This window comes from Ascaphus truei, chromosome 7, assembly GCF_040206685.1.
Source record: "Ascaphus truei isolate aAscTru1 chromosome 7, aAscTru1.hap1, whole genome shotgun sequence".
NCBI classification, from domain to species: domain Eukaryota; kingdom Metazoa; phylum Chordata; class Amphibia; order Anura; family Ascaphidae; genus Ascaphus; species Ascaphus truei.
In genome coordinates this window covers 59,762,560-59,789,626 of record NC_134489.1, presented here as the reverse complement: position 1 = coordinate 59,789,626, position 27,067 = coordinate 59,762,560, and the positions used below count along the sequence as shown (strand labels likewise).

At 39.4% G+C, this 27,067-nt stretch overlaps 2 protein-coding genes across 5 annotated transcripts in view; one reads left to right on the top strand and one right to left on the bottom strand.

The window, feature by feature from the left end:
- NBEAL1 (neurobeachin like 1) overlaps positions 1 to 14,787 on the top strand; it is an 84,537-nt gene extending 69,750 nt beyond the window's left edge. For all 3 annotated transcript variants that reach the window (XM_075608582.1, XM_075608579.1, XM_075608580.1), the window contains 14 exons: positions 370 to 500; positions 1,034 to 1,143; positions 1,229 to 1,346; positions 1,803 to 1,900; positions 2,385 to 2,501; positions 3,160 to 3,249; positions 3,543 to 3,652; positions 4,275 to 4,447; positions 5,816 to 5,910; positions 6,899 to 7,015; positions 7,620 to 7,781; positions 8,276 to 8,424; positions 9,449 to 9,584; positions 10,434 to 14,787. In XM_075608582.1, coding sequence (XP_075464697.1) covers positions 370 to 500; positions 1,034 to 1,143; positions 1,229 to 1,346; positions 1,803 to 1,900; positions 2,385 to 2,501; positions 3,160 to 3,249; positions 3,543 to 3,652; positions 4,275 to 4,447; positions 5,816 to 5,910; positions 6,899 to 7,015; positions 7,620 to 7,781; positions 8,276 to 8,424; positions 9,449 to 9,584; positions 10,434 to 10,532 — 1,705 coding nt within the window. In that variant the 3' untranslated portion in view covers positions 10,533 to 14,787. The remainder of the gene's footprint in view (positions 1 to 369; positions 501 to 1,033; positions 1,144 to 1,228; positions 1,347 to 1,802; positions 1,901 to 2,384; positions 2,502 to 3,159; positions 3,250 to 3,542; positions 3,653 to 4,274; positions 4,448 to 5,815; positions 5,911 to 6,898; positions 7,016 to 7,619; positions 7,782 to 8,275; positions 8,425 to 9,448; positions 9,585 to 10,433) is intronic.
- Positions 14,788 to 15,654: 867 nt separating this feature from the next.
- LOC142499361 (alpha-aspartyl dipeptidase-like) lies at positions 15,655 to 25,835 on the bottom strand. 2 transcript variants are annotated; one of them, XM_075608584.1, is made up of 8 exons: positions 25,318 to 25,835; positions 21,652 to 21,740; positions 19,981 to 20,055; positions 19,773 to 19,852; positions 19,038 to 19,211; positions 17,347 to 17,406; positions 16,376 to 16,458; positions 15,655 to 15,835 (listed from the first exon to the last, which is right to left on the bottom strand). In XM_075608584.1, exons 1-8 carry the CDS (start codon positions 25,419 to 25,421, stop codon positions 15,772 to 15,774), a joined length of 729 nt encoding a protein of 242 aa, XP_075464699.1. In that variant the 5' UTR covers positions 25,422 to 25,835; the 3' UTR covers positions 15,655 to 15,771. The 2 variants fall into 2 exon arrangements, with proteins under 2 accessions (XP_075464699.1, XP_075464698.1); XM_075608583.1 differs by lacking the exon at positions 25,318 to 25,835 and adding an exon at positions 22,991 to 23,232.
- Between the last annotated feature and the right edge of the window lie 1,232 nt (positions 25,836 to 27,067).

Below are 27,067 nucleotides of genomic sequence, written 5' to 3'. Positions count from 1 at the left end.
GGGTTTGGTCAATCCAGATTAGTTTTACTGTCTGTATATAATAAAAAAGAGAATGCTGGCATCTGATTTACAGGAATTTATAGGCATTATATTGTATTACATTGACGCAAAACAAAATAATCGGGCATACAACATGTAATGAAAGAGGTTAGAAAGATCGCTTGGGGGAGAAACGGGGAGACAATGTTTACAATAAATATGCTGTTGTGCCGAAGGGGTGGAAGAGGATTTGCAGTGGAGTATTTAATTATTGGTCTCTGGTTGAGTAAAGCGCTTGTTTTCAGTAATTCCAACGCAATTTGGGTATAGTGCGCACCACTTGATGTCATCGCTATGACCTAACCGTCTCTCTGCTTTGTCACTATATAGATTTGACTGTGCTGATCGCCAGTTCCATTCCATCCCTGCAACCTGGCAGGCTCTTATAGATAACCCAAACGATGTGAAGGAACTTATACCAGAGTTTTTCTATTTCCCAGAATTCTTGGAAAATAAGAATGGTAAATCTTTTAATTGCCACTTCATTTATTATGACTTGCTTGCACTTAATCACACCTGTACTATGAAGTACGTATTCTGAGATGAGACATTGTTCTAACAAATACCATAATAAATAGAAGAACATGTGTATCAGACGAAATAAACTTGCGAATGATGCACATACTAAACTTAAGGAAAATAATCTTATTTTACAATGTCTATAATGTTCTAAACAGTCTCCAAAACAGATTTGAAAGAGGTTGAAACTGAGCAGAATGGAGTTCCCAAGTTTTCATGCAACAGTGATCCCTTTGTCAAACCAACTTCTCAACTGTGCTGCATTGTAATCAGCACCTCCCCCTCCCCCAGGCATTGGGGCACTAATATCAAACCACGTCCTATCCACGTTTCTAATAGTGAATGTCATGGTATGTAATATAGAATAGCTTTTTTCTGAAGACACCCCCCCTGAGTAATGTTACAGCATAGCACACACTTATTATGAATCATCTCGCTAAACCTCTTATGCAGCCAAGTGAATTTTCTCTTTCAGGATTTGATTTGGGTCGTTTACAGATCTCAAAAGAAAAAGTGAATGACGTCATTCTTCCTAAATGGGCCAAAACACCAGAAGATTTCATCCATAAGCACAGGAAGGCACTAGTAAGATCATCTGGCCTTGTATGCACTGTATATGGTCTGTTAGATCATGGGTATTGATTATTAAACACAATATCTATGTTCTCAGGAGTCAGAGTATGTGTCCGCCCACCTCCATGAATGGATAGATCTCATCTTTGGCTACAAGCAGAGGGGACCAGCTGCAGTGGAGGCACTTAATGTGTTCTATTATTGTAGCTATGAAGGTATTGTATCTGGCTCTTTAGTACCATTTATTTCTGGACTGATGTACATCATCCTTGACAAAAAATGACTGTGCCAATATTTCTAATATAGGAGCACATAATGTAGCAGAAAGTGCTCCAGACAAGAAGACAGTCTGGGCATCTTCCCTATTTTTTCTTGAGTAAACTCTTGAATCCATCACCTTTCACAAAGCAAAGAACACCTTTTGAAGGACACCTGGGATCATGGACAGAGAATGTGTAATACCATTTAGAGACTGTCAAATACTACCTACTCTGCTCTATCCATCTTCTTAATCACTCACGTGTATAGTCTTTTCTTTATCTGATATGTGCTAAAAAGACAATCTTGAGGCATGATAGGTAATATAGGAGGTGTATATTTGAAGGTGCTTTTTAGAACATTTGTGTATCTGTGTACATTTTAACTTTTTGCTCCCATAAATGCCAAACCAGGAGCCGTGGATCTCGATGCCTTGGCAGATGAAAAAGAAAGGAAAGCCTTAGAAGGGATGATCAACAATTTTGGACAGACGCCTTGTCAGCTGCTAAAGGTATATGATATTCATAGCCTTGGATACCTGGAATCAACATAGTGGGTTGTTTACTATAGTCACCTGGCTGCAAAACCAGTGCAAAAGAATTGGATTTACCGAAGGAAAAACTCTCGCTTTCTATCGGATTTCTTTTCTCTAATAAATCTGATTGGGTTTTAATAGGCCCCATAGTCTGTAAGCAAAGCAGTAGTGAAAACTTTTTTTGTTATACAATAATGTCTTCGCTAAGCAGGTTTTCAATATAATACTATATGCAAGACATTGCATGCTTGATTCGGTTTTCCCCATTATTCTAATTTGTGTACTGTCACCATTGTTCATTTCATTAAACATAATTCAGATCTCCTATACTTGAAGTAACCCCTACTCCACCTAAGTTGTTTTAATGTCAGGTGCATTGTTGCCACCAAATGATAAATCCCATCTTTTTTAGAGGGACATGGCTCTTAGGTTTTTGTTTTCTTTTTCAATTGCAACATAGGAGCCTCACCCTGTGCGTCTCTCTGCGGAAGAAGCCATACTAAAACAAGCCAAACTAGAGAGCACAACACTGAACCTGTTCCAAAACCTTCCCGAACTGAAGTCATTCTTTATAAAGGTAACCATTGAACTCCTCATACCCACTATCAAGATGTCAGGATTAGCTTGGAAAACGAAATAAATCTCCATTTTGATTGTAATGCTGTGTTTTCGTTTTCAAACCACATTATTCATTAACAAATCAGCCAATGAAATGAGACACGATTCTAATCCAGCGTGTTCAACTTGAACCTATAAAAACATTCTGGGTAAATTGTATACACTCTGAAGCCACCCTTCGGGTCATTTTCAGACCAGCCGCTGCGGAGTATATAGAATTTGCCCTTCTGTGTTTGAGTTAATTTAATGTCAATAATGGGGTACACAATATCACAGATATTTTACAGTTGGAACCAGTCCCTGAAGAGTTAATTGCAGGAAATCACACACACAATCCTGGAATGGCATTGTTGGGTACAGATCATTTTGTTCTGCTACTGCTGTAAAAATTAAAATAAAACAAAGACATAATATATCCACACTTGTTCTTGTGTTTAGTTCTCTATGCAAGATGTTATTTTTTTTTGGGGGGGGGGGGGGCTCCTCTCACACTTACTGTTTAGTTGTAGTGTCAACATTTTTACTGCCAAATGTTTAGATGAAGCCTGTGCTCCATATTTGTGCAAAATATTGTAGATTTAGAGAAATAAAACATACGTGTCGCTCTTTTCTTTTAGGGGATTAGTGATGGAATTCCTGTTGCCAAAGCCATCGTCCCAAAGAATCAGTTACGCTCTTTTATGTCTCAGGGGAGCCCAGAAGTATTGGTGAGCTTTTTTTTTTTACCCGCCGGATCATTTGTTATGATAACAGAAAACAAATGAAAGATGTATGTTGCCTGGACAAATAGGTTACACGGTGGGAGTGGATGTAAAAACTAATTGTATTCCACTGTGATAACAAGTTAGAATGTAAATCTCTTAACATTATTTATAAAACTATTTTGGTTTGCCTTGTTTATGTTGCCTAACAAAAACACATGCAATATTTAGCAGTAAATGCACTTTGGTATTTCCCAGTTCTCATCTGTGTTTTTTCTTTTCTCTGTAACTCCTTGCAGGTGACAGTAAGTCGGGACTCAGTTATTGGAACCCATGGTTGGCTGCCTTACGATAGAACCATCTCCAACTATTTTACGTTCATCAGGGATCCGACTGTGACTAATCCAAAGTGAGTAAAGCCTCCGAGAATTCTGCCTAAGTTGTGGTTATAGTACTTGCTACTGCGACGTTGCGCAGCGCTGTAGCAAGTACATGCAGTCCGTCGCAGGTGCCCAGACTGGGCGCGACAGCTGACGTCACGCGATCGGTGGAAGTCAAACAATTTTGATTTCTTCAGCGATCACCGTGTGACGTCGGTGGCACGTGAGCGGTTCAGCCAATGAGGGCGAACTGCTCACGGCCACACCTCCCTGTCGCCCTCTCTTGTCTCCTGTACCAGAGTACAGGAAACGCTAAAGCGACGGCTGACGTCACGCGGTCACGTCACTGTAGCTGTAACTATAAACGCAACCTAAAGAGGATGTTGATGATTTGTGTGGATTGTGCAGATCAGATTAATAAGATAACATTTTATAAGGGTACACTATTTCTATTCCAAAAAGCCACAGTGCTACCACTTTATGTTGTGTTTACGTGGTGCTTGGTCGTCAGAAATGAATCATTTGGTTGAAAGAAAAAGATATAACCGCCTGCAACATGCGTATGTTTTCCCCAAAGATCATTATGGCCACTTGAACTTTACTAGTGTCATGATAACCTCTTAAAACAACGACTGTAAACCTTGCCTGCAGAACCCAACGTCTCCTGACTGGCCCCTTTGCACCAGGCCTTGAGATCACCTCCAAACTCTTTGTGGTGTCACACGATGGGAAGTTACTGTTCAGTGGTGGTCACTGGGACAACAGCATCAGAGTAACATCTCTCACCAAGGGAAAAGTAATTGGGCAGCACATTAGGCACATGGGTAAGGAACTGAATCTTTTAATTTCCTTTTTACACACTACATACTTTGCCACCTTAAATTGCATTTGTGTCAGGTTGACCATGGTTTGGTGTAAAGGTGTATAGAATTAGTCTTAATAAGGAAGCCACTTTGCTTACAAGGCACTGAAGTGAATGGGGCTATTGTTGAAGGTCTAAATGTATAAACATGAACCAGGACTGTTTAATTATCTTCCACAAAGATCCACTTTCTGTCAAGTTAGAAGTCTCTGAACAATAAGGCACAGGCCTCAGCCCTCTGATTAAGTCCAGTTTTTATCTGTAGACTTGAGATGTGAATCCGGACTCAAGTCTGCAATTTGAGTATCCATGATATATACCTTTTCACTACCGTCAGCTTGATGGTATCCAATGCCGAATTTCACTTGAAAAGTTTCTGAAATTCTGTGCCCTGAAAAGTCACCTTGCATGTTATATTTCTTCTGTTTCCAGTGATTTCTAGAAATGTGTTTTGCTTGCAGTTATCTTGTAGTCCCACAGGTATCATAAAAACACAGAAGGGTCTGATTCACTAAACCACACCACCCTCTTGACGCAGAACTACACCATAGCACGGTTTAGTGCATGAAACCGAGACTTTTTACAACAGAAATGGCAAGCCATGCAAATATTCCAACCTTGATCTCAATGACTAAAAAAAAGAATAAACGGAAATTAATCAGGAACGTAGCACAGTAATAAAGCTTTCAGTCTTTCAGCAAATGTTAAAAAAGTGACATTCCCTCCTAGAACAAAATGGAGCTAATGGGAGTAACATGTTTAATAGGTGAAATGTAGGTGACTTACACATTCAGAAAATCTGACAAGTGTAAATAACCTTTTCAACGTTTAGAGCTATATTTATTAAGCCATAAAACACCTTATAGCCCATTCACCTTAATCCTTTTGAGAGCCCCAGAGTTCCATGGCTCCCCCGACACTTGCGATCACGTGAATTGGAGTACAAAGTCCATAGTAGTATATAGCTATTACATTATGATGCCCGGCTGTACCGTCACATTTGTGTAACATAGTTCACCAAGTTAAAGCAGTGGTGAAGTCTAGCAGAACAGTGAGAAACAGCCTTCTTGGAAATATACTGTATACATACTATTAAGTCTCAGAAATGTCATTGCTATTTTCTTTTGCATTGCATGTCTAGTAGTATTCATTACAGTTTATAGGAGCAAAAGCAAGGTAACTAATCCTTTCAGTGGTGGAGGGGTAGGCAAACTTTTGTCTCTGCAGTATTTGCAAATGATAACTAGTGTGTGACTGATTAGTAACACATTCTTTTCTAGACTAGTCTGTTACACTACAGGCTATATCTCTTTCTCTGTTATCTTCGTAGACATTGTGACTTGTTTATCTACCGATTACTGTGGAATTCACTTAATATCGGGATCTAGGGACACAACGTGCATGATCTGGCAAATAGGACAACAGGTGAGTAAATTGGGGATAACTTTGTTGCAAGATTTCACCTATTGTTCTTCTAGGTTAGGGCTTTCTCAAACAATGAAGAAATAAGTCTAATTAAAAATACATCATGTTACGTCTAATCAACTGTTCACAGACAAGAAAGCACTTGCATTGTTCTTTCCTGCTTTGCTTATAGTGCACAAGCAAGATTTAAAGTAAATTTGTATATTGGTAGTGTCCAACATATTTATATTCTGTGATAGATCTTATACAATGCAGAATCTGTACTACTGCACCCATTTAGAAGTCATCCCTTTACTCCAGTAATGCCAGAATATACACTGTTTTATTGCCCTTTGGAAAAAGCAAACGTTTTCAACCTTGGTCATCAAAATAACTGATATTGACAGAATATTCTTGGCACAGTACGGTATTCCTTATCTTAAACAGTTGTGTTACACAGCAACTATTGCCCATTAGGAGAGTGTCAACTCTGAGAATACTGCCTCTAGTGTGAGCTGTCCAAATTACTGAAACACTGTATAGGCTCCTGTAGCATCTAGAACCACAGGAATGTAATACAGATTTTTCAAAAAGCGTCACATGATGTTCTTTCATTCCAGGATATAAGGGCCTATTACCTGTACTGGTCCCAGAAACAGTAAGATACTTTGTAGGTTGTGATACCTTTCAATGAAACAACATATCAATCGTACAATGTTTTCTTGTGCATTAGCTTTCAAGACTGTAGAGATCTCGGCATCAGAAGTGTATCTTATTGCAGGATATAACTGCTTTGTCAGTTTTAGAGACCCTTTCACAGCTCTTTGGTTGAGCGCTGCTACATGCACTTCAGGAGATGGGTACCTTCAGATAATGACCAAGTTTTTGTCTCTTAACTAGAGTTTTATAGAATGGTACCCAAACATCTGAATTGCTCTAGACTGAAAGGCTACACCTAATTAGATTTGGTTCATAATATAAGTATTTCCTTCTTATTTCTTGTTGACAGGGTGGCGCTTCTGGGGACGTGTCTCCCAAACCCATGCAGATTCTCTACGGGCACACAGATGAAATATCCAGTGTTAGCATCAGCACAGAGCTTGATATGGCTGTGTCGGGGGCCAGAGTAAGCATTTCTCTTTCTATACACACACAGTTTTGTCAAAGACCTTACAATACATTTTTCATTGTGTTTGAGGCCAAGAGATATGATGTACTTACCCAAACAAGATCCTATACTCCAGTGTCTCTCCACCACCTGCCTTCTCATGGAAAATAACTGTAATTAACAGCAATATCTTTATAAAATGTAGCATAGTTTGTGTTTTTATCCCTTGTGTAATGTAAAACAGCAGATTAATACAGGCCAGTCCCTGCCTTTCACATGCCAACTTCCCTATCTTCAACTATTTTAATCTCCATCAGTATTCAATAGTGTAATTACGATGCATTACATTCTAGCTTTTTATAGTTTTGTTTTTGAGTACACTTGAATTTAGTAAAAAATTAATAAAACGATTTAAATTGATATAATCTAGACATTTGTTAAAATTGTAAACAAAGAAGTTCATCATGAAAAGCAATGTAAAGTGTATCTAGGCACAATTATTTATTATGGGGAAAAACAGTGACCATGTAGTGTGACTCCAAAGTGAAAGTGTTTCACACCTTTTCATTTCAAGTGTAGAGTGGGTGCTTTGCTGTCAAGCTGATCGTTGTTTCCTTTTCAGGATGGCACCGTAATCATTCATACCATCCGAAGAGGCCAGTATATGAGGACATTGAAACCTCCTTGTGAAAGTTCACTTGTCCTAACTATTCCTAACCTAGCTGTATCCTGGGATGGGCACATTGTCATCCACAGTAGTCTTGAAGGGAAAGGTACTCTCAAGGTATGTTAAAGAGTTACCATGTCTTGCGTCACATGGGTACAAACTGCACATAGCAGATGTTTTCAACTAAGGGAAATGGAATGCAAGTCATTAATGTTCTTATTATCAGGATGATGTCCACACATGGACTTCTATATGGGGATTGTCCTGTTAAACACTGGGAGATATCCTGTAGCACTTTGTACTTTGCTCATCTTGAGGCAGTAATGTGTACTAAGCACAACAGATAGTGGTAATCAAATCTTGTAGCCATTGGATATCCATGTATGCAGCATTTAACTTGTATTGGCCGTGCATATCCTTGTCTTCCCAATGTTTGCATTCTGTGTTGTATGACACTGATGCGTGAGTGCTATATAAGAACTAAGAATAACAAGTCTGTGTCACTTTCCTCCCCTCCAATTTGAACTTACTTTAACCCGATTGCTGTCAGAAGGGACCTGCTTTGCATAGCAATGGTGGGGATTCCTTTAGTGATTTCCCTGTCATTGCAGAACAAGAATGCCCTACATCTGTATAGTGTAAACGGCAAGTATTTGGGCTCTGAAAGCCTAAAGGAGCAAGTGACAGACATGTGCGTGAGTGGAGAGAACATCGTGCTGGGAAGCAGACAAGGGTTTCTCTCCATACGAGATCTCGAAAGGTTAATATGAAGAATGAATCTTCGTCGTATATACTTTGACAGAGCACTATATATAGCATTTCTCAGGTGCAATGAGTCTCTTCCCTTAAGACCTTAGAGGCAACCTTGAAGCATGGGCGGTGTAAATGATTTCCCCACAATAATAAAGAGCTGGCACTCGAGTTAAAACTTTGTTCTTCCACTACAAACACCGTGCCATTGCCTCTTCTACCTGATTATCATACTCTATTTAGCAGAATCATATAATTTCTCGAGTTGGGAGTAAAATATTTAGCATATTATAGTGGCAGTGTCACTTTGCAACGTATAGTGCAGTTCCAAAAAGGGGTAAGATTTGTATTGCTTTCCTTAACCATCCCTTTAGCCTTTGTTTTATACTTCAAAACATGTTTGACTGGGTTGTAAATTTAGGTTCAAAACTTTGATTCTAGTACCAGGACAAAAAATATCCTATAACACACCATGTTTTCCAGGTAGTGGCCTTGATCTACTGCAATTCAAGAAATAACTCTGCTATGACTAGGGCTGAGTCATAGTACAAAGCAGTTTTTAGATATTATGTGTGGGGGTTTTTTGTTTTTGTTTTTTAGCGGACCGCAAAATAAAGTTCTGTTAATATTTTCATAGCAGAAACCCACTGAAGAATTTTACAGTTTAATGTAGTTTTCCTACTGAGGCATCTAAAGGTAGAATAAAGCAGCTTGGAGTGTAAAAAAACCCCACATTGACACATATAAGTTAAATGTTGCCACTACCTTAGTCACCTTCCGGGACACCTTAAGGCCCATTCAGGTGAAAGTGTCTTATAGTCAAAGTAGTGCTAAACCTTGCTCAGTAAGAAGGGTCGTTGCAAATGAATGGGTTTTAGCTATTGGATTTTTCTGTTATGGGGATACCACAACTGACTGCGAGACCCTTTGATTTAAAGCTTTTCTTGGGGCCCACAACTCTATATAACATGCTGGTAAGGATGCATGCAAGCAATGCTACATCACTTTCCCTTTACCCCATTCCTCTGTCACAGCTTAAATCTCAGCCTCTCCCCTTTGGCCATGCGAGTCCCAATCCACTGCGTTTCCGTAACCAAAGAGAGCAGCCACATTCTGGTGGGGCTGGATGACGGCAAATTGATCATCGTGGGTGTTGGCAAACCAGCAGAGGTAACTCCTGTTATTAATTAAACTTTAGTTTAATTAGCAGCGCTAACATTGCAAGTTGTTTGGCACTTGTAACATAAAACAAGATGTTGCACTAAATCTACTTCTATCTTCCCTTTTGTTGTCGCTTCTCTTTAATGGGTTTAATGTATTCCACGACCCCCTTCTCTTGTATTCTTATCATTTATTCCTGCACAACAACTAAAGCCTATGCAGTTTTTCACACAGTGGAATGGTTGGTTGAGAGAAAAAGTGATGTTAAGTGTATTGCTTAAGGTCGCAGAAAGCTTTTACCTTAAAGCAGACATCCCCGTTGATCACCACTTTATTGAACAGGTCTGTTCTTGTCCACAACTGTTTTTAATTTATAAATCTGATGCTTCACTCAGGAGATGTAAGCGATTAAAATATTAAGTTGTTAAAATTAAGCTCTCCCCAGAGCTCATTGCAGTTTAAAGGTTACCATGAGAAACTAGAGATTAAAATCATGTTTTGTAACACTAAAAAAAGTATTATTTAAAAAAAGAAAGGGGGGAAAAAAGCAGGGAACGATCAGGGGGCAAGATACTAACATTATACAAGTTAAACTCAGAGGCTTCTGGGGGAGATTGCTGCTTTAATACAGGTTGCCTAACTTTAAAGATGGTGCCTTTTTTCCAATGGGTACAGTCTAATTCAAATGTTTATTTGTTTTGTGCAATTGTCTTAAGACAATGAGCTGGTTTATTTAATCATTGTTCTTATTTGTAAGTGTTTTCTAATTTGGTAACGAAGGCGACATTTTTTTGTTCCTGCAGTGCCTTATTGTGACTGCAATACATTCACATTCTAACTTTGATTATCTTTAAACAGGCGAGATCGGGTCAAATCTCCCGAAAGCTCTGGGGATCCAGCAGGCGGCTTAGCCAGATCTCATCCGGGGAGACCGAATATAACACTCAAGATTCGTAAAGATCCTGCACTACTTCCTGGAAATGCTCAAAAAGTGGGATTGGTAAAGAGACCACCTCTTTACTTCCTGTTGTGTTCTATATGGGGCACTGTTTGAGTTGTTGCTTCATGTCAGGGTGTGCCCCAGGTGCCCCCACCATTATTGAAAGGTGAACTTCAGTATGAGAAAACAAGCTCAGCTGGGTTCCGGGACAACTGTTTGTTTGACCTGTAGATGGAAATCCTCTGTGTTATGTTAAGGCTGAGAGGCTGATATGGGCACATCATGTGGGGTTGAGAGGATGTGATCCCAAGTAATTATTTTGCCCAGTCAAATTGCTGCTTTATTACTAAACTGCTACAAAATGCCCTCTTGTTAACAGGATCCTACATAGATCTCCTCTTTTTTTATAATTAACAGGCATTTTTTTTATTGCACTACATGAAATGACTTTATTGAGATCAAAGATGTCTCATTTACTGACCATAATTGGACCAGTTGAAAGAAACGTTTGCTTCCTGCATTTTTATTAAGCACATCACTGTTAACATTCAAGGGCTTACAAACACTATGTGGATGTGTGACTACATTCCTTCCTTGGTATAGGAGGTATTATAAAAATATAAGCAACACTAATATGTAACTCCTTTTACAGCTGCAGTAGCATATGCATTGGACTATTCTTTTACTCTAGGGCTGGATTTTTAGCTGCCTTCAAAAAGCTGGATTTTCTGTACGGGAGGTTAATATAAGTGACCGTCGGATGTAATGCATGTTACAGAGTCTATAGAAAGTCATAATTAAGCCTTTTGCCAATATAAATATAATGGCAGGATATAATTCAAAGTCCTGCTACCAGATCTATGGGGCTTTTTCCTTTATTTCTAAAGGAATACATATACAAGTTGATTTTACTAATCAAGGTGCATGTTACAGACACTGTCATTAAACCCAAAATCTCTTGTTGTCCAGTCTTCAGTTCCACTTGTAGGGCACAATGTTCCTGCGGTCTAAATGATACTTTGTAATGTACAGAACAATAGTTTGTTTGTGTGTACGCTCGTTTCGTTTTATTTCCTGATGTCATTGCAACGACTTGCTTTGCATTGAAGAGGGTAGAATAACTAAATTTCCCTTGAGGAGAGAGAACCTACTGGTTAATCAATGAGTTGCAGGCACCACTGGCAAAAAAGGGGTTAAACCAAACTGGAAGAAGCTGCAGACATAATTACATTTGTATCTAAGAATACATATATTATCTTTGTTGCACTTGCCACAATCGGGCAGTTTTTTTTATTCTTAATAACTTTGAAATAATAAGAAGTAATACAGTGTGGACGTTGCCCCAGTATGTTCATAAAGTATTTCAAATTGCCTCTTAAACTGCCATGCTGGTAGCATGCAGCATAAACCCCATTTCACACTACAACAAAGCACTAGTGTAGTACGAAGATTAGCGTGAAAACCATGAAATAGCAACGACTGAAATTGCAAAACAAGTCGGTTGTAATTTCATACAGAAAAGATTAGAAGTGTGTATTTTAACACTGAATACTGGTTTGACTTAACATTTATTACAGATGATATTTTCTTTCAAGCTTCTTGTTGGGAGACAGGAAAGTGCTAAGCGTGCATGTATTTCAGATTATTAGAAGAATTGAGCATGTATATATTCGCATTGGTTTTAACATTTATACCTCTTAAGTTATTGCAAATCCAAGGGGGTGAAATCTAAATTGAATTATTGCCATTTTATTTGGCTCAAAATCAAATGGATAACTTCTGTTTTTTAATGTATTGGTGAAAGTGCAGTGGCAGGCAAGTCTTTTAGTTAACATATTTATATACAAATATATCAGAGAAACCCATGGCAAAAAACTCCCATCAACATCAATTTGAGGATATAATTTATTTAATGCTGTCAGGTTCATCAATACAGTACAGTTAACGCCATTACCGAATTGGGTTTACAATTTCTCCCAAAATGTATCCATATAATCAAATTCATTATACACAAAGGAAGTTTAACAAATCTTGTAAAACATGAATGATAGTAGTTAAACTTTGGTTTCACCTTTATTTGCCGTCAATATAGTTTATATACCAAATTAAGCTATAACTTTATTTAATGTACTATATCTACATAGTTGTGATGTGTATATTATGGGATAAAGAGCTATTTATGTGATTTGCTAAATGAAATATAATTTTTTGATGCAGAATCCATGGTGAAATATACCAAGCAATGAACATATGTGATATGTATTTTTCATAAATCATTACATAAATGTCATAGTAAGTATAGATTTTGGTTTGCAAGATATACAACTCTGAATTTAAATAGCTGGTTTTGTATTGCTGAACTCTATTTGCTCAAGGGAATTCAATTATTTCCCTGATTTATTCGTTAAAATAGTGTCCTGTAACTACAAAATATATTATTCATATACATAATAAGATCAAAATCCAATGTCTTCCAGTATTCGGACTGTGGAAAGGGCTGATATAAAAAGGGTGATTCAAATTTTCAGCATTGGGTACCTGCATATAATTTCAACATACAGTATGCACTCTTCAGATGAGCAACCCACCCTAACTAACCTCCATATTTTTACAGGATTAGAATCAAGTTAGCGGGGGGAGGGAGGGGTGGAGGGGGTGCTAAACTGCACTATTTTCCACTTCAGATCCCCTCTCCCAAAATACTTACAGGTGAAGTTACGGGTATTAATGCCCGTTTTTTTATAGGGGATTTAAATTGCCATCTGATAGAAGCTACAACCGATAATGTTGCAACTTCCGATTGGGCAGAGATTTGGCAGCCATTTTGTTCCCCTGAAGGAGATTTAAACCCAATAACTTCAGGTAGGTATCTCAGGAACTGGGGGGGTCCTAGAGCTGAAAATACTGGTGTTAATCTCAGGGGGGGGGAGGAGAATACATTTTAAAAAGGAGAAGTAGGAGGAACTGCTTCATTAAAATAATATTTGTTATAGGAAGCTTAACCCATTTTCTTTGCAATGCATTTCTGACCCCCTGATAGCCATGGGGTTTAAAGGAGAAGGAAGATCATCATAGGTTTTTTTTTTTTTTACATGGGTGGGAAGCAAGTCCCTGAAGCTGAACTGCTTTAATGTTGGCTCCAGGGACCTCTCTCCCCCCCCCCCCCCCCTTTCTGAGATACTTGCCTGTAAATGTAACGCTGGTACCATACATTCCAAGGGACACAAATGGGGTTTAAATCTCAGCATAATGCGGGCCAATAGGAAGCCGCTATGTCATCCATTGCGGCTTCCTATTGGCTTACATGACGCGGGGGTTTAACAACTAGGACATAGCACTGATAGCTTTCCCAGTATGTATTCCAGGAGCTAGGGCAAGAGTGGGCAATTCCAGTACTCAACAGGTCAGGTTTTCAGGATATCCCTGCTTGAGCACAGGTGGCTCAGTTGAAGACAGCCACCTGTGCTGAAGCAGGGATATCCTGAAAATCTGACCTGTTGGTGGCCACTGAGTACTGGAATTGACCACACCTTAACTAAGGGGTTCCCGGAGATAACACTGAACCCTGCTTTCCACCTATGTAAAAAGAAAAAAAAAGTGGGTCTGGGGGGAGAAACTGCTGCTTTAAAAAAGTGTACATAATCGTTTCAGTTCCGTGTGTTGCAATCATGATCTTTACAAGCCGAAACCACATAAAATAACTCCTATACCACCTCTAACTTTCTGCGCAAACTAAAATACCGTTGCTGCAAAGTATAGGTCTGCAATACGCTGGAGAAATTCCAGAAATCTAGATGTTATAAATGTGCCTCTCCATTTTCTAATTTGCAGTGTGTACAAATAGACTATGCCTAATTTGTTTGTGATATCTAACTGATGATTTAAAAATGTTTTGTACAATGACGTGATCTATAAAATGAATGAGTCTGAAATATTATGTCTTTGCTGATTTGTATAAAATTTGCGATTTTAGTCTTTGGTGCAATAATTTTCTTTTTTTATCTTGAAGCGTATAAGGTTAGGTATACCTGTCTTTTACAAACTGTTCTATTTTGTACTAATTTTAATCATTTTAAGTGTGCGTTTGTGTATATCGGCTATACTTTCTGTACAGGGTGAATGTGGATGTTAAAATGTTTTGCACTTTTCTAGAACCTTAACATTTGTAAACTGTAACAATTTAATATTTTGTACAGACTATGATAATTGAATTTATATTTGTACATAACTACAGTACCACCAGGTCTGGAGCCAATAAAGTTTGAAATGAAATCTTGATTGATGTTAATTTTATACCCTAATATTGCACTTTTTCCCTAAAAACTTCCAACCCGTGGTTATCTTATTTTGTTCTGTGCTACAACCAGATTCTCAGTACGACCACTGTTTTCCAAGTGTGTCAAAGTATCTATACCATTGTGTGTATTGATAAGTGCATTAAATGAAGCTTGCCTTGAGTTGTTGAGCCGGAATGGGTTTGTTACCATTGTTTTCTACTGGAATGTAGGCTGTTCCTTCATTTTGTTCTGGCATACACTGGATTCTTGGTACTTCTGTACAGTATGGCAAAGCAGAATGCTTTTGTTTTCTCAATGAGCTGTTTTCAAAATCCTCCTCCCCTTCTTACTCACGCACCAGTGCTCCGTTCCCCCTTACTTAACCTACCTCCTGGGCGTAGGAAGAGGTCCCTGAGAAGATCAGAGAAGTCAGTGTGCCGGCTCAGATACTGCCACCTGGCACATGTTTATCACCACTAATCACATCTAGCTGTATTCATTAGTTTTCGTTAATACTGTTTAAAAACAATTGGACGCTTTGCAAGGCACAGAAATGTGGAATACCACTTAAAACATGTGTACCTCTGCTCCAAGCCACGTTGACATCACTGAGACTTATAGATGTCTTCAGGGAAATTGGATCAATAAGAAATAAATGGAGATAATTTTTTGCTGAAAAACCTTTACCACTTTACTGTTAGGAGCTGCAATACATTTAAAGCATTTTGTGGCCCCTCTGGAAGCAAATTGGTTAATAAAAATGTTCTGGGTTTTTTTTTTTGTTTGTTTTGTTTTTTAAATTAAGGCAGGTAAACAAAATTCTAGTTTGTGTTTCAGGGCAAGAGTTGAAGTTACTACACAATTTATTTTTTACATTTTTATTATATATCACAGATAGTTGTCTAGAGATGATTCATTTATTGTCAAACTGAAGATCCAAGCTTTGAGAAGCTATCAGACTTCTTTTGAATGGACGACTTTAGGATTGGGCAAGAAGGAAGCTGAAGTCTTCTCCGGGTTCATGCTCTGTGGCAGCTTTGCCCCTGCATCAAAGAAAATTAGAACATAGTGCTGATGTCTGATTATACAGTACAAAGCAAACAAACAATGCAGTGATTTTTATTGGCTTGTCATTTTCTATATATCTTATGGCTTTTATTCCTGGTCACCACTTATGTGAAGAGATGCATTGTATGGGAGAGACAGTTCCACTTGACATATCAACTACAGTATAACAAACAGATTTGCTCATGCACACTGTGTACAAAGATACTGTATACACAAGCCTACACAACTATATACTACAGACAGACAACATGTGAATTTTTGAGCGATGCTGCATATCGCACTCATTCACTGGCCTATTGTTAAAGCTTTTCACTATATTCATTTTAAGTTTTTATAAAAGAGAAAAATAACATGTTCATATTAAAAGTTAATTTTTGTTCCATATATTTTCAGCAACTGTCATTGACACACCAAGCATGATTATTTAGAAACACCAGCATACAAGACCAAATTTTGAAGGTGTTGAGGGAAATGACAGGGTCACTGGGTCAATTCCTGTTGGGTGAACACATTACCTTAAAAACAACCGGGCTCTCGTTATTCCAAGAAGAGTCGCTTTCTCCCCTTCCACTAAGAGCAAACAACCCTCTCGTAGGCCCTTAAAAACAAAAAATAAATAGCTGTTACCTTAAGACCATACAGGTGTATTGGAAGTGAACCACAGCATGACATAAATGGGACTTCTCTCAAGCTGCACACGTTACAAACTATAACCCACAAGATGCATGTTTCACTCCTCACCCCCATAGAGTATTGTATTTTATGTCTTTATTTATATAGCGCCATTAATGTACATAGCGCTTCACAGCAGTAATACACATGGTAATCAAATAAATAACAGATAATATAAATAACAGATCATGGGAATAAGTGCTTTAGACATAAAAGTAACATTAAGGAAGAGGAGTCCCTGCCCAGATGAGCTTACAGTCTAATTGGTAGGTAGGGAGAAAGTACAGAGACAGTAGGAGGGAGTTCTGGTAAGTGCGTCTGCAGGGGGCCAAGCTTTATGTATCATGTGTTCAGAGTACGCAACAAACAGGTGGGAAAATACAATCTTCTTCACTTGTATGCTCAATTACCTTGTAAACACTTTCAGGGCTGTACTATTCTTTCTACATTGCTGTCTAGTGTGTTACTGTTCCACATGTGACCACTCTGATCACAGATGAGTGAGTAAAATGCAGTAGATCTTTCTCTACTTTATTTGTGGGTCTGGAAAACAATGTCTTTTTAGGATAGTTATTAGAAAGCCTTGCATGTACAGAAAGTATGGTTGTAACACCATCTACATGTAACTCGGATCCACGTCATGATGACTGTTCCCATTCCAATACCAATTCCAGTGCATTCTGGTTATTGATAGGATTTCTATGGATAATGGAGACTTGCAAAATCAAAATTGGAATTCGGGCTCATGCGGACATGCAGCCGGGATGCCAATACTATGTTACCATGTATATATACACTAGAAAGCAATACATACGAGGACATGAGACGTATCCGGTTCTTCATGGTATTCGGAGATACGCTTTTCTCGTGTCTCCTGCGAGGAGGGTAGAGGGGGAAAAAATGAAAAGCAGGTGTTGAAGCATTTTATTCCACCTTCCCAAGCAAATGTAGCGACAAAAGAAAAATTAATTATAGTAATTATAGTAAGTACTTCATTGTAATACTAGTGGTTCCCAACTCCAGTCTTCAACAACCCCCAACAGGATAGGTTTTCAGGATATTCCTGCTTCGGTACAGGTGGTTCTGTTAATTATTGGGCCACGTGTGCTTAAGCATTAAAACCTGAGCTGTGGGGAGTTCTTGATGATTGAATTTGGGAACCAGTGTACTAGAGCAGTGGTGCTCAAGACCCCCAACAGTCAGCTCAGACTTTGACTGAGCCACCTGTGTTGAAGCTGGGAGATCTTTACAACCTGACCTATTGGGTGGGGTGGGGGGGTTGAGGATTGGAGTTGAGCACACCTGTACTAGAGTAGACAATGGTCCTTGCTTATTTGTGCCTTAAAAAAAATAAGTGATGCACATGCTCATGCCTATAGAGTACATCTGTTTAAAAATATTTTGTTAGACACTACCCACTTCCCCCGCCCCCCTCTTACCTTTTGTGAACCAGGCGGTCCCTGAGTCAAACCGAGTTCCCCTGGCTCCCACTGGACATGAATACTTGCCCGGGAGAATAATATGGCTGTTGGGGTCAGCTTTGAGTCCAGTGGCCAATAGCCACAATGTCATAGGGAGATGATGTAACAGCTTTATATTGGGTAAAGCCATGGCGATAGTTTTAGTTCTCTCTATACTGGCAAAATAAAAAAGGTGTAATTTCACTGGTATTGAGCACATGGGGACCCCCTGGTTCATAAAACGTAAATATAAAGTAAATAAAACATTCAAGCAAAGTGGATTGTTGCTTTAAACCTGTATTTATTATTTTTACAGTATCTGTAGTAGACACTAACGTAGAGAATAGTTTTGTCTGCTACAAAGCTGCAGTGAAACCGCATGTCCAGCCCGTCATTCCAGAGAATGTTCACTTTAATATAATTCTACTGGGAAACTCTTAATATCGAGTATTGATGTACAACTTTGTGAATTTCATTCAGGCTGTGATAACTTTTACTGGATTCAAGTGAAATATACTCAATGTGAAACCCACAAAAGGTTCACACTTGCTGTACAATATTTTACTGGAAAGGATGTACACAGCCTTGAAGGGCTTATGCACATACACTATGAATAATTGATTATGTTTATCTAATAAAATGAATCACAACCTGTCAACAATTAAAATCTTCTAAAATAGCCCGTCCCCAGAGGAATTCTGATTAAAGGAATTAGAAATAAGGAAAACACTCACTATTAGTTTATTAGACCAGATATATTTTTGTGGGAGAAGTGCATGGTTTTCTTTAGGGCTCAGTCTCAATATTGATTGAGGAATGGGATCAAGTTTTAACTGGGGGAGAGGGACACATGCTTTTTATACCACATTTCCTTAAGCCGATTTATTGCAGTTTAGCCCATTTTTTCTTTGCATGAGGGTCTGGCACCTGTTGCCATATAAAAACCCTGAATGGCTACAACAGAATGTGTTGTAACAGGAGCCTACTGTCTACTCATCCCATGAGGCATGGGTCATTTGGTCTGTCTTTGTGAGGTCCAACATACCCCCATGTGCTTGCTGTTTGCATCTTGATCCAAGTAGTGAGGATTGATATTAAAAGGTACCAGTCCCAGGGCCTCTAGAGAAGGTGGGTATACTATAGGCATGTCATTGGTTGTGTTGATGCTGATGGTAGCCACGTTGGTCCCTGCACTGGAGCCTATGTAAGGGACACCATCCTGGAAATAGAGAGAAGTGTGATAATACTCTGATATCAGACACACACCTTATTGACTTTCACGGTGTTGTCCTATCTAGCAACAGATCTTGGGATGTGAAATTCAGGTTATGGCTGAAAATACTGATTTTTATGGAGCTGAGAAAAAAAGATGCTGCAGCAATTCCAATGAGGACAGCCATTTTTAAAAGTCCCCAAAACTATTAGTTTACATGTAATATTCCCCCAAAGTATTAATCTAGTGGAAAACTTCACCCGGAGGTATTACTTCTTGTATAAGTAACATTTCTTTATGTGGATGGGGGTCAGAAAGAGGACCACAAGAGGTTGCCCATCTTTAAATAAATACATAAAAAGGCTGACAAACGTGCTGTAGCATTTTGAAAATTATATATAAAAAAGACTGACAAGATACAGCATATGAAAAACATTAAATATTAACATCAGAAAACAGTCATGCACATCATTGAGGCGTATGTCCCGACACTGTAAGGTTTAATGAGCAGACAAATTACTATAGCACTTTCACAGATACCACAGGCCTTCCAGGAACAGACATTACCTCAAACACTTTCTTCCTGATAGCAAGAATCAAACCATTATCGTACAGAGCTTTTAAAAGACGGAATGTGTTGCCACCACCTGTAGGCAAAAGGAGAGCAGGGTTGTTCAATATCCACAGAGATAGCAGCATATTTAACCCCTGCGGGATAGTGTTGAATGCCCCTGTGGCAGTGAAAGGGTTAAGGGAGAAGGGGAAAGAGTGTTACCAATAAATATCGCTTCAGATTTATTTACAGCATCTACAGGGTCGGAAGACTCGTGAACGCTGTCCAGGCTGTAACCTACGAGAAGAAAAGAGAGACCTTTTAACTGCTCTTCTGCACAGCACTGAGATCATTCCCCAGTGTTAAAGCTCCTCATTCCCAGAGTGAGGTTCACCCTCCAGTTAATATATATCACGTGTCGCAAACTGGAGCTTTGCTCCAAAAAAAAGTGTAAATTGTGTGTTTTTGACTGAGCATCACTTTGCATCACTGAGGATGCTTTGCCCCAATTATGCTCCTTACACCAGGGCACGTCAACTGGCGCCCGCAAGGGAGCCCTTAATGTGGCCCTTTAATTCTCTGCTCATGCTAAATTTCATACTAGTTGCTTAGCCAGCTAAGTGCAGTTTTTCAACCTGAAATGACCTTGTAAGTTAAGTGTATCGGTGTGTACAGACGTTATACATTCTTGCAAAATGTTGAAATATAATTTTCAAGTCTCCATTTTTCTGAAATTACACAATAAGCTTGTAGCCGTTCAACTCCTAAATATTTTCTCATCTGGCCCATTTGGAGAATTAAAGAGCCCTGTCCTACACCAGTGAGCGTTTAGGGGAGTAGTTATGGGAGGAAAGAATCTGCATAATTTTATCATGAGATCAATAGTTGCAATTAATGCGTCAAATTATTTTTTTTAGGTCTATGGTGGTGTTAATCTCTGCTGCTGAGATATCTGCACCTAATATAAGAAACAAGAACAAACTGCACACACGTGGCCCTGGTGCAAATTTGCACGGAAAACAGTTTTTGCTCCGTGTTTGGGAGCAAATTGCGCCAGATTAATGCATATCCCCCACTTTTTTTTCTGTGTGTAATGAGGTTACAGATTAACAGTCTCGGGCATTCCCTCGAGAGCTCACTGCAAATGTGTACATACGATCTGTATAAGACTAAGTGCCCCCCGCGCCGGTAAAATGTAACCGCAGATCGCGGTGCAGCGAATTGCACGCACCGCCGGCAAGAAAGGCGGCCGTGCGGACGCGTGCAGCGAGGCCTTAGCCCAAGCCCATCGCTATGCAGTTGTAAAGGGCGAAACTGCATTCCTACTGTGTGCCTAAAACACAGAATGCAACACAAACTCCAACGCCTAAACAACATGAAGGGCTGTAAATACACTTCTGCATTTTGTGATGTTTAGTACAGGTTGAATTTTTGCAGTCATTGAAAGACTTGGCCAATTCTGGGTATCCATGGCTTTCACAAAAGTTGTGAAAACGTCAAAGTTACCAAAAATGCCCAATATCTTAGGTAGTGTTCCTGCATTGATCCCAAGTGACTATTTATTGCAAACGTAGCTGGAATTTAAAAAAAAAAAAATATATATATATGCACAGCAAGCTTTTTTTAAATGTTTTAAAGTGCAAACTTTAAAGCAAATTGTGCAACCTCCGGCAGCTTCACACACAGCCGATTTTTAATTTATTTTTATTTCCTGCCTACCAGGAGCTGCCTTGCAGAACTCGCTTCCTGCATTTAACAACTTGTGGAGAGGAATAACAAAACCCATGGTGGCTTTAACTTGGTTATTAAAACTTGCATGCAGGATTCAATTTGCCGCTGTATCTACAGCCAAATCCCACCGGTCAGAACCTTGATTGTAATGTTTACACTTACCCAGGCTTTCAAACTTCTGTCTTGCACTTTGGGCGTAAGCGTCTCGGTCATGAAGAGCGTATGGGACGAAAAGGACCCGTTTCACTGGTCTGAAAAGAGACAGGTTTATGTAGACCGTGCACGTTGAGATCCTACCTTAATCCCTTCTGTCCCCTGAAGGGGGTCACCCTGGGGGCCTTCATGACGTACGCTGTATATCATGGCCTTTTGCTTGACTTTTTTTTTTTTTTAAAGGTGGCATTCACAATCCACACTGACCACAAACTAAACGGAAGGAGAGGACTCTCCTGTTTCAATACCATGATAGTTAGTGCCAGAGGGTACGTGACCACAAAGGTGCCAGGACCCCCCGGCACCGAGTTACACTGAAAATCTCTGAGTATTAATTGCTTTTACTCCTTCCTAAATGTCTCCCACCATAATCACAACTATAGAGAAAAGGACCCCAATTGTATAGCACTCTTACACCTAATTGGATGATTAATGTAACAATTAAAATACTGAACATATGTTAAAATGTGCTATACAATTGGAGTCCTTTTCTCTCTAGTTGTGATTAAAACTTTTGCCCCAACCAGCACCATCACAGCATCATTACTAATGTGAAGTAGTGTGGAGAGTGACGCTCAATATAAGTGTGTACAGGCAGTCCTTGTTTTACAACGCTTCGCTTATCCAACGCTGTGCAGTGCATACCTATATTCATTTTTACAACGCCAAAATGGCTTATCCAACGCTCTTACAACGCTTTGCAACGTTGTGTATGTGTGTATATATATACACATTCACATAAACAATGTTGCAAAGCGTCGTAAGAGCGTATATATATAATTTTATACTATATAATATTATATTATACTATATAATATATTATTTATTATGTTATATTATATATATAATACAGTATATACACTGTATAATTTATGTGTGCGCTGCATATCTTATTGCCTGCATAAAATATTTGGTGTATTTTAGTGTTAAAAATGCCTTCAGGAACGGAACCTTTCATTTAAACAGTGTTCCTATGGGAAAGCGTGTTTCGCTTTACAACGTTTCGCTTTACAACGCCATTTTGAGTAACGCATTGTGTCGGATAACCGAGGACTGCCTGTACACTGTTGAAGAATCATCATAATATTGAAGAAATAATTGGAGATGGGAACACTATGACATCCATAAGGTCATATAGGAATTATGCATTGAAGGGGGGGCAAAATAAAGCCCTAGCGGTCAGTCTGCCAGACTTCCGCAGACGTGGTCAAAATTTTCACCCCTCTCAAAATATAAACTTCCCCAATACAGGGTCAGAGGTAGTAGTATAAGGGCTATTGCCCATTACCTGCCCTTGGGGGTATCTTGAAGTCCAGAAATCCAATGATGAGTAGTAGTTCCACTGCGTGCAATCTTGATGTGTAGAAACAATGATTGAAGAGTAGAGCAAAGGAGCACTGCTGCCAGAAGTAATCCTGAAGAAACAAATATCACGGGCAAACTCCAAAGGTAAAACTGAAGGTGTTTAATGAATAAGCTCACAAGGAAATGAACATTGCCAACGCACCAACGCATTTCATCCCGTGGGACTTTATCAAGGAGTAATGTAAAAACATACCTTCTTCTTTATGTAGCCACCATTTTGCGACAAAAGCCCCGCAGGGCCGCACCGCGCATGCGCACCAGTGACGCGTCGCATCACTGTGACATCCCATCATGTCCAACCCCTCACCTCGGCACATGAGGTGACGTCACTAGTGTGCGCCCGAATCCACCCTGGAACGCAACTCCCTGAAGAAGTAGTTGTTACTACGAAGCGCGTAGGATGATATTTGGTCTATGTGTTTATTGCTAATATCATTGGCATTGCTATTTTATCACTGTGTGCAATTTTGGGCACTCTAGAGACTATTTTACACTCTTGCTGTTTCACTCCGTTTAACCGATATGGTGACGTCACCACGCAGCGTCCCGCTACGGAGCGGCAGCGTGGCATACTGGAGTTTCACTCACAGCCAACTGATTCACCTCCGTGTGTGACTGCATTAACCAGAGAGCTCTATGAACCGCTCCAGCCCTCTCTGACTAATCTGGGGACCCTCTGAGTGCGACCACAGAGCGCATCTGTAGGCTAAAGACTGCCAGACGGATCGGGAGCCCAGCTGATCAGAGGGGAGTCCCCTATAGAGACGGTGATCGTGAGAAAGGATAACATCGCAGCTGCTGTCCCAGACGCCTGCTGAGAGAAGTAAACTCCTGACTCCTATACCAGCAGTCGCCGAGTGGTAACTTGTGTGTTTAACACACTCAATGTTTATGACCTAATACCTTGATGTACGCAGAATATTTATCCCCTATTTTAATATACACTTGTCACTTTCATACTTCACTATTTGCGTTGTGCGCTGTTTTTTTGTCTCCATTATTCATTAAACACCTTCAGTTTTACCTTTGGAGTTTGCCCGTGATATTTGTTTCTTCAGGATTACTTCTGGCAGCAGTGCTCCTTTGCTCTACTCTTCAATCAGCATCATTACTAAGCTGAAGTGGGGGTTTCTTTATAGTATATCGTTGTCTCCCACCATAATTAGATTGTAAGCTTTCTAGGGCAGGGATTCCCTTTCCTATCATGTCCAATGCACTTACTGTATTATAATTTCCCTGTTGTCTAATATCTATTTGGGAAAGTGCTGTGTATGTTGTTGGCGAAATATAAATAATAATATCCATACATATGTATTCAAATAATATTTGAAGGGACTTTTAAATGTAGTAGCTGTGCAGGATTCTCTCGCCCCTGATAACTTCTGTATTATTATTTCCCTGTAACATAAGACATCTGGGTAAAATCAATGTTGTACATTCAGTGGGATTTGTTCTTGAGTATGTTTAACGTAAACTTCCCTTTAGTAAATACCGAATGACTTCTTATATTATTAGCGGGTTAATGAAGCCCAGAGCAGAAGCAAGTCTGCATCACAATAATGGAACTCCGGCACAATGTTCTCTGCCTATATTTTGTATTTATCATCCTAACGCCGCCCCAGAGATTTGTACCGCACGCACTTCTTCGATCTCTAGAATAGGATTTCTCCACACCAGAGGTACTGTACAAGGAAATGAGCTACATTAGCAACAGACTCACTAGCAGACACAGGAGCGCAAAGGCACAAAAACAGACCTGTTAACCACTTCAGTACAGATTATTAATGTACAGCATACCTCATAAAAAGTGCCACCTTAGAGGCCCTTATGACAGCTGTACATGATGGTCTTTTGCTCGTTTGTTTAGGTTAGGAGTGGGCAACCTCTGCTCACAGGTCATGAACAGGTCAGGTTTAAGGATATCCCTGCTTCAGCACAGGTAGCTGTGTCTTTGTCTGAGCTACTGATTGAGCCATTAAAACCTGACCTGTTGGTGGCCCTTGAGGACTGAAGTTGACCACCCCTGATCGTGGACTAAACTGAAGGAGGGACACTCCCCTTCCAGTTTGGCTGCTGGAACCTTGAAGCAATCACATGATCCACCAGTACTGAAGGTTCCGTGGCCTGGCAGGACCCTCTGCCACTTTAGAAGTTCATCATTACATGTACCAGAGAGTAATAGCAGCAATCGGTAATTACCCTGAACCATGCTCGCTTTCCGAAGCAACATCAGAGGCTCAGTTTACTTACGCCCCCAAAAACTTTTGGATGTGGTCCTGGCAGTGCTCCAAGTATTTCCCTCCATGCAGCGTGGAGTTGGAAATAAGCAGAAGTCGCCTCTTTGTCGCCATCATTAACGGTGAATCTGTTCAGGAGCTACAACAGTTCCAGTGACTCCGGGAGCTGCTGGGTGAGGAGGAAATGGACAGTGCGAGTGTCTCAGTGACTCACTCCCTTCAGAACAGCTGAGATCTGCAATTTCTATCCCTGTGAGGCTGGAGGATACTTCTACCCACAGGGGCAGTCCCTCCTAGGGTTAAAGTGATCTACAGACAGTGACATGTTCCATAGGTTAAATTAAAGCTGCAGTTTAAGCTGCCGTTTTTAAAAAAAAAATATTTTTTTTTTCCCGTTCAATATGTGCATCAATACAATCTGCACACTGACAAGTGATTTGCTAAGCTGCAGATCAATCCGTTCTCCTGTAATCAATCGCTTGCTCTGGGTTATTTAATTCAGCATTATAGGAAATGTAGTTCCTGGAATATGAGTGACTGGGCAGTTACTAGATACAATTGGTGGAATGCTAGAGAAAGGGCGGGGCTCAAGACCCAGAGCCTATCAGAAGGGGATGTGGGCTGTCACTTTGGAAATGCTTCCTACATTAGAAACGTTCAAAAATGTCTTTAAAACATTTTTTTTTTTTTAAATGCTACAAGTATTTTCTCATAGTACAGAACTGATTTATTAAAATAAAAAACCACATAGGATATTGCTTGAACTGCTGCTTTAAGCTGATTGACACAGAATTTAAAAAAAAATCTGACATGATTTTTCTTCCGACATGTTATTGAAAAAAAGTGATGTATACAATGAATTACCTAATGGATTACGGCAGTTTTTGCGTGCCACATGAAATGCATTCCGATTGTACATTTCTCATTTTCAGATTAAATCAGATTTGTTGTTAAATCATTTTAAAACTTTTTTTTATGGTCGTCCAAAAAAGGTTGGAGGGTTCTTATGAACTTTATCTTATGTCTTTTGGTGGTAAGAAGCTGATATGCTTCAAGTCAGCAACCCAAACCAAAAATTTACGTTTCAAATAAATGCATCGGTCACTTTAAGGGGGATGGAATATTTCTAAGGAAGCAAAGTACACTAAAAAGTTGATCTGGTAGGTTTGAGTGCACCTTTAAAGTACAAATTCCATCTACTTGCAGAAAATAGTAATAGTAATTTAAGCAGTGTCACTGATATACAATTCAATCTGCTGGAATAAGCATTACATGGAAAACTATATTTTAATCTTTATGCCTCATTCATTCGAATACTACCTTACTTATTGAGGTCTCTAACTGAATTGACTATTTGAAGCGTGCGTGTGTGTGTACATAATATGCACAGGATACTGGAAGAAAAAAAAACGGGTACCGTTGGAGGGTATTGTATTATCATTTATTTAGAAAGGACAGGTAGGGGGCAGCGCTAGGATGTGTATGTGACACTTAATATTAAAAAGGACAGTCCATCACTGACAGTCTGTCACCAGCTTTCAAATACCGAAAGCAGACTGTTTCTCTACAAACATGTCAATTACCAATGATATTATCAGTGAGTATCACTGCTTTGGAGTCAGTCTCGTTGATTTTTTTTTTTTTTGCATTCAACATCAAATAGATTTTAATGGCGCTTCAAGCCTATAAAATTAGTACGTTTTCATTGTCCAGAAAACCCTGGATCTGAGAGATCTTGGGAGGTTGAAAGCTCTTTGGTTTGT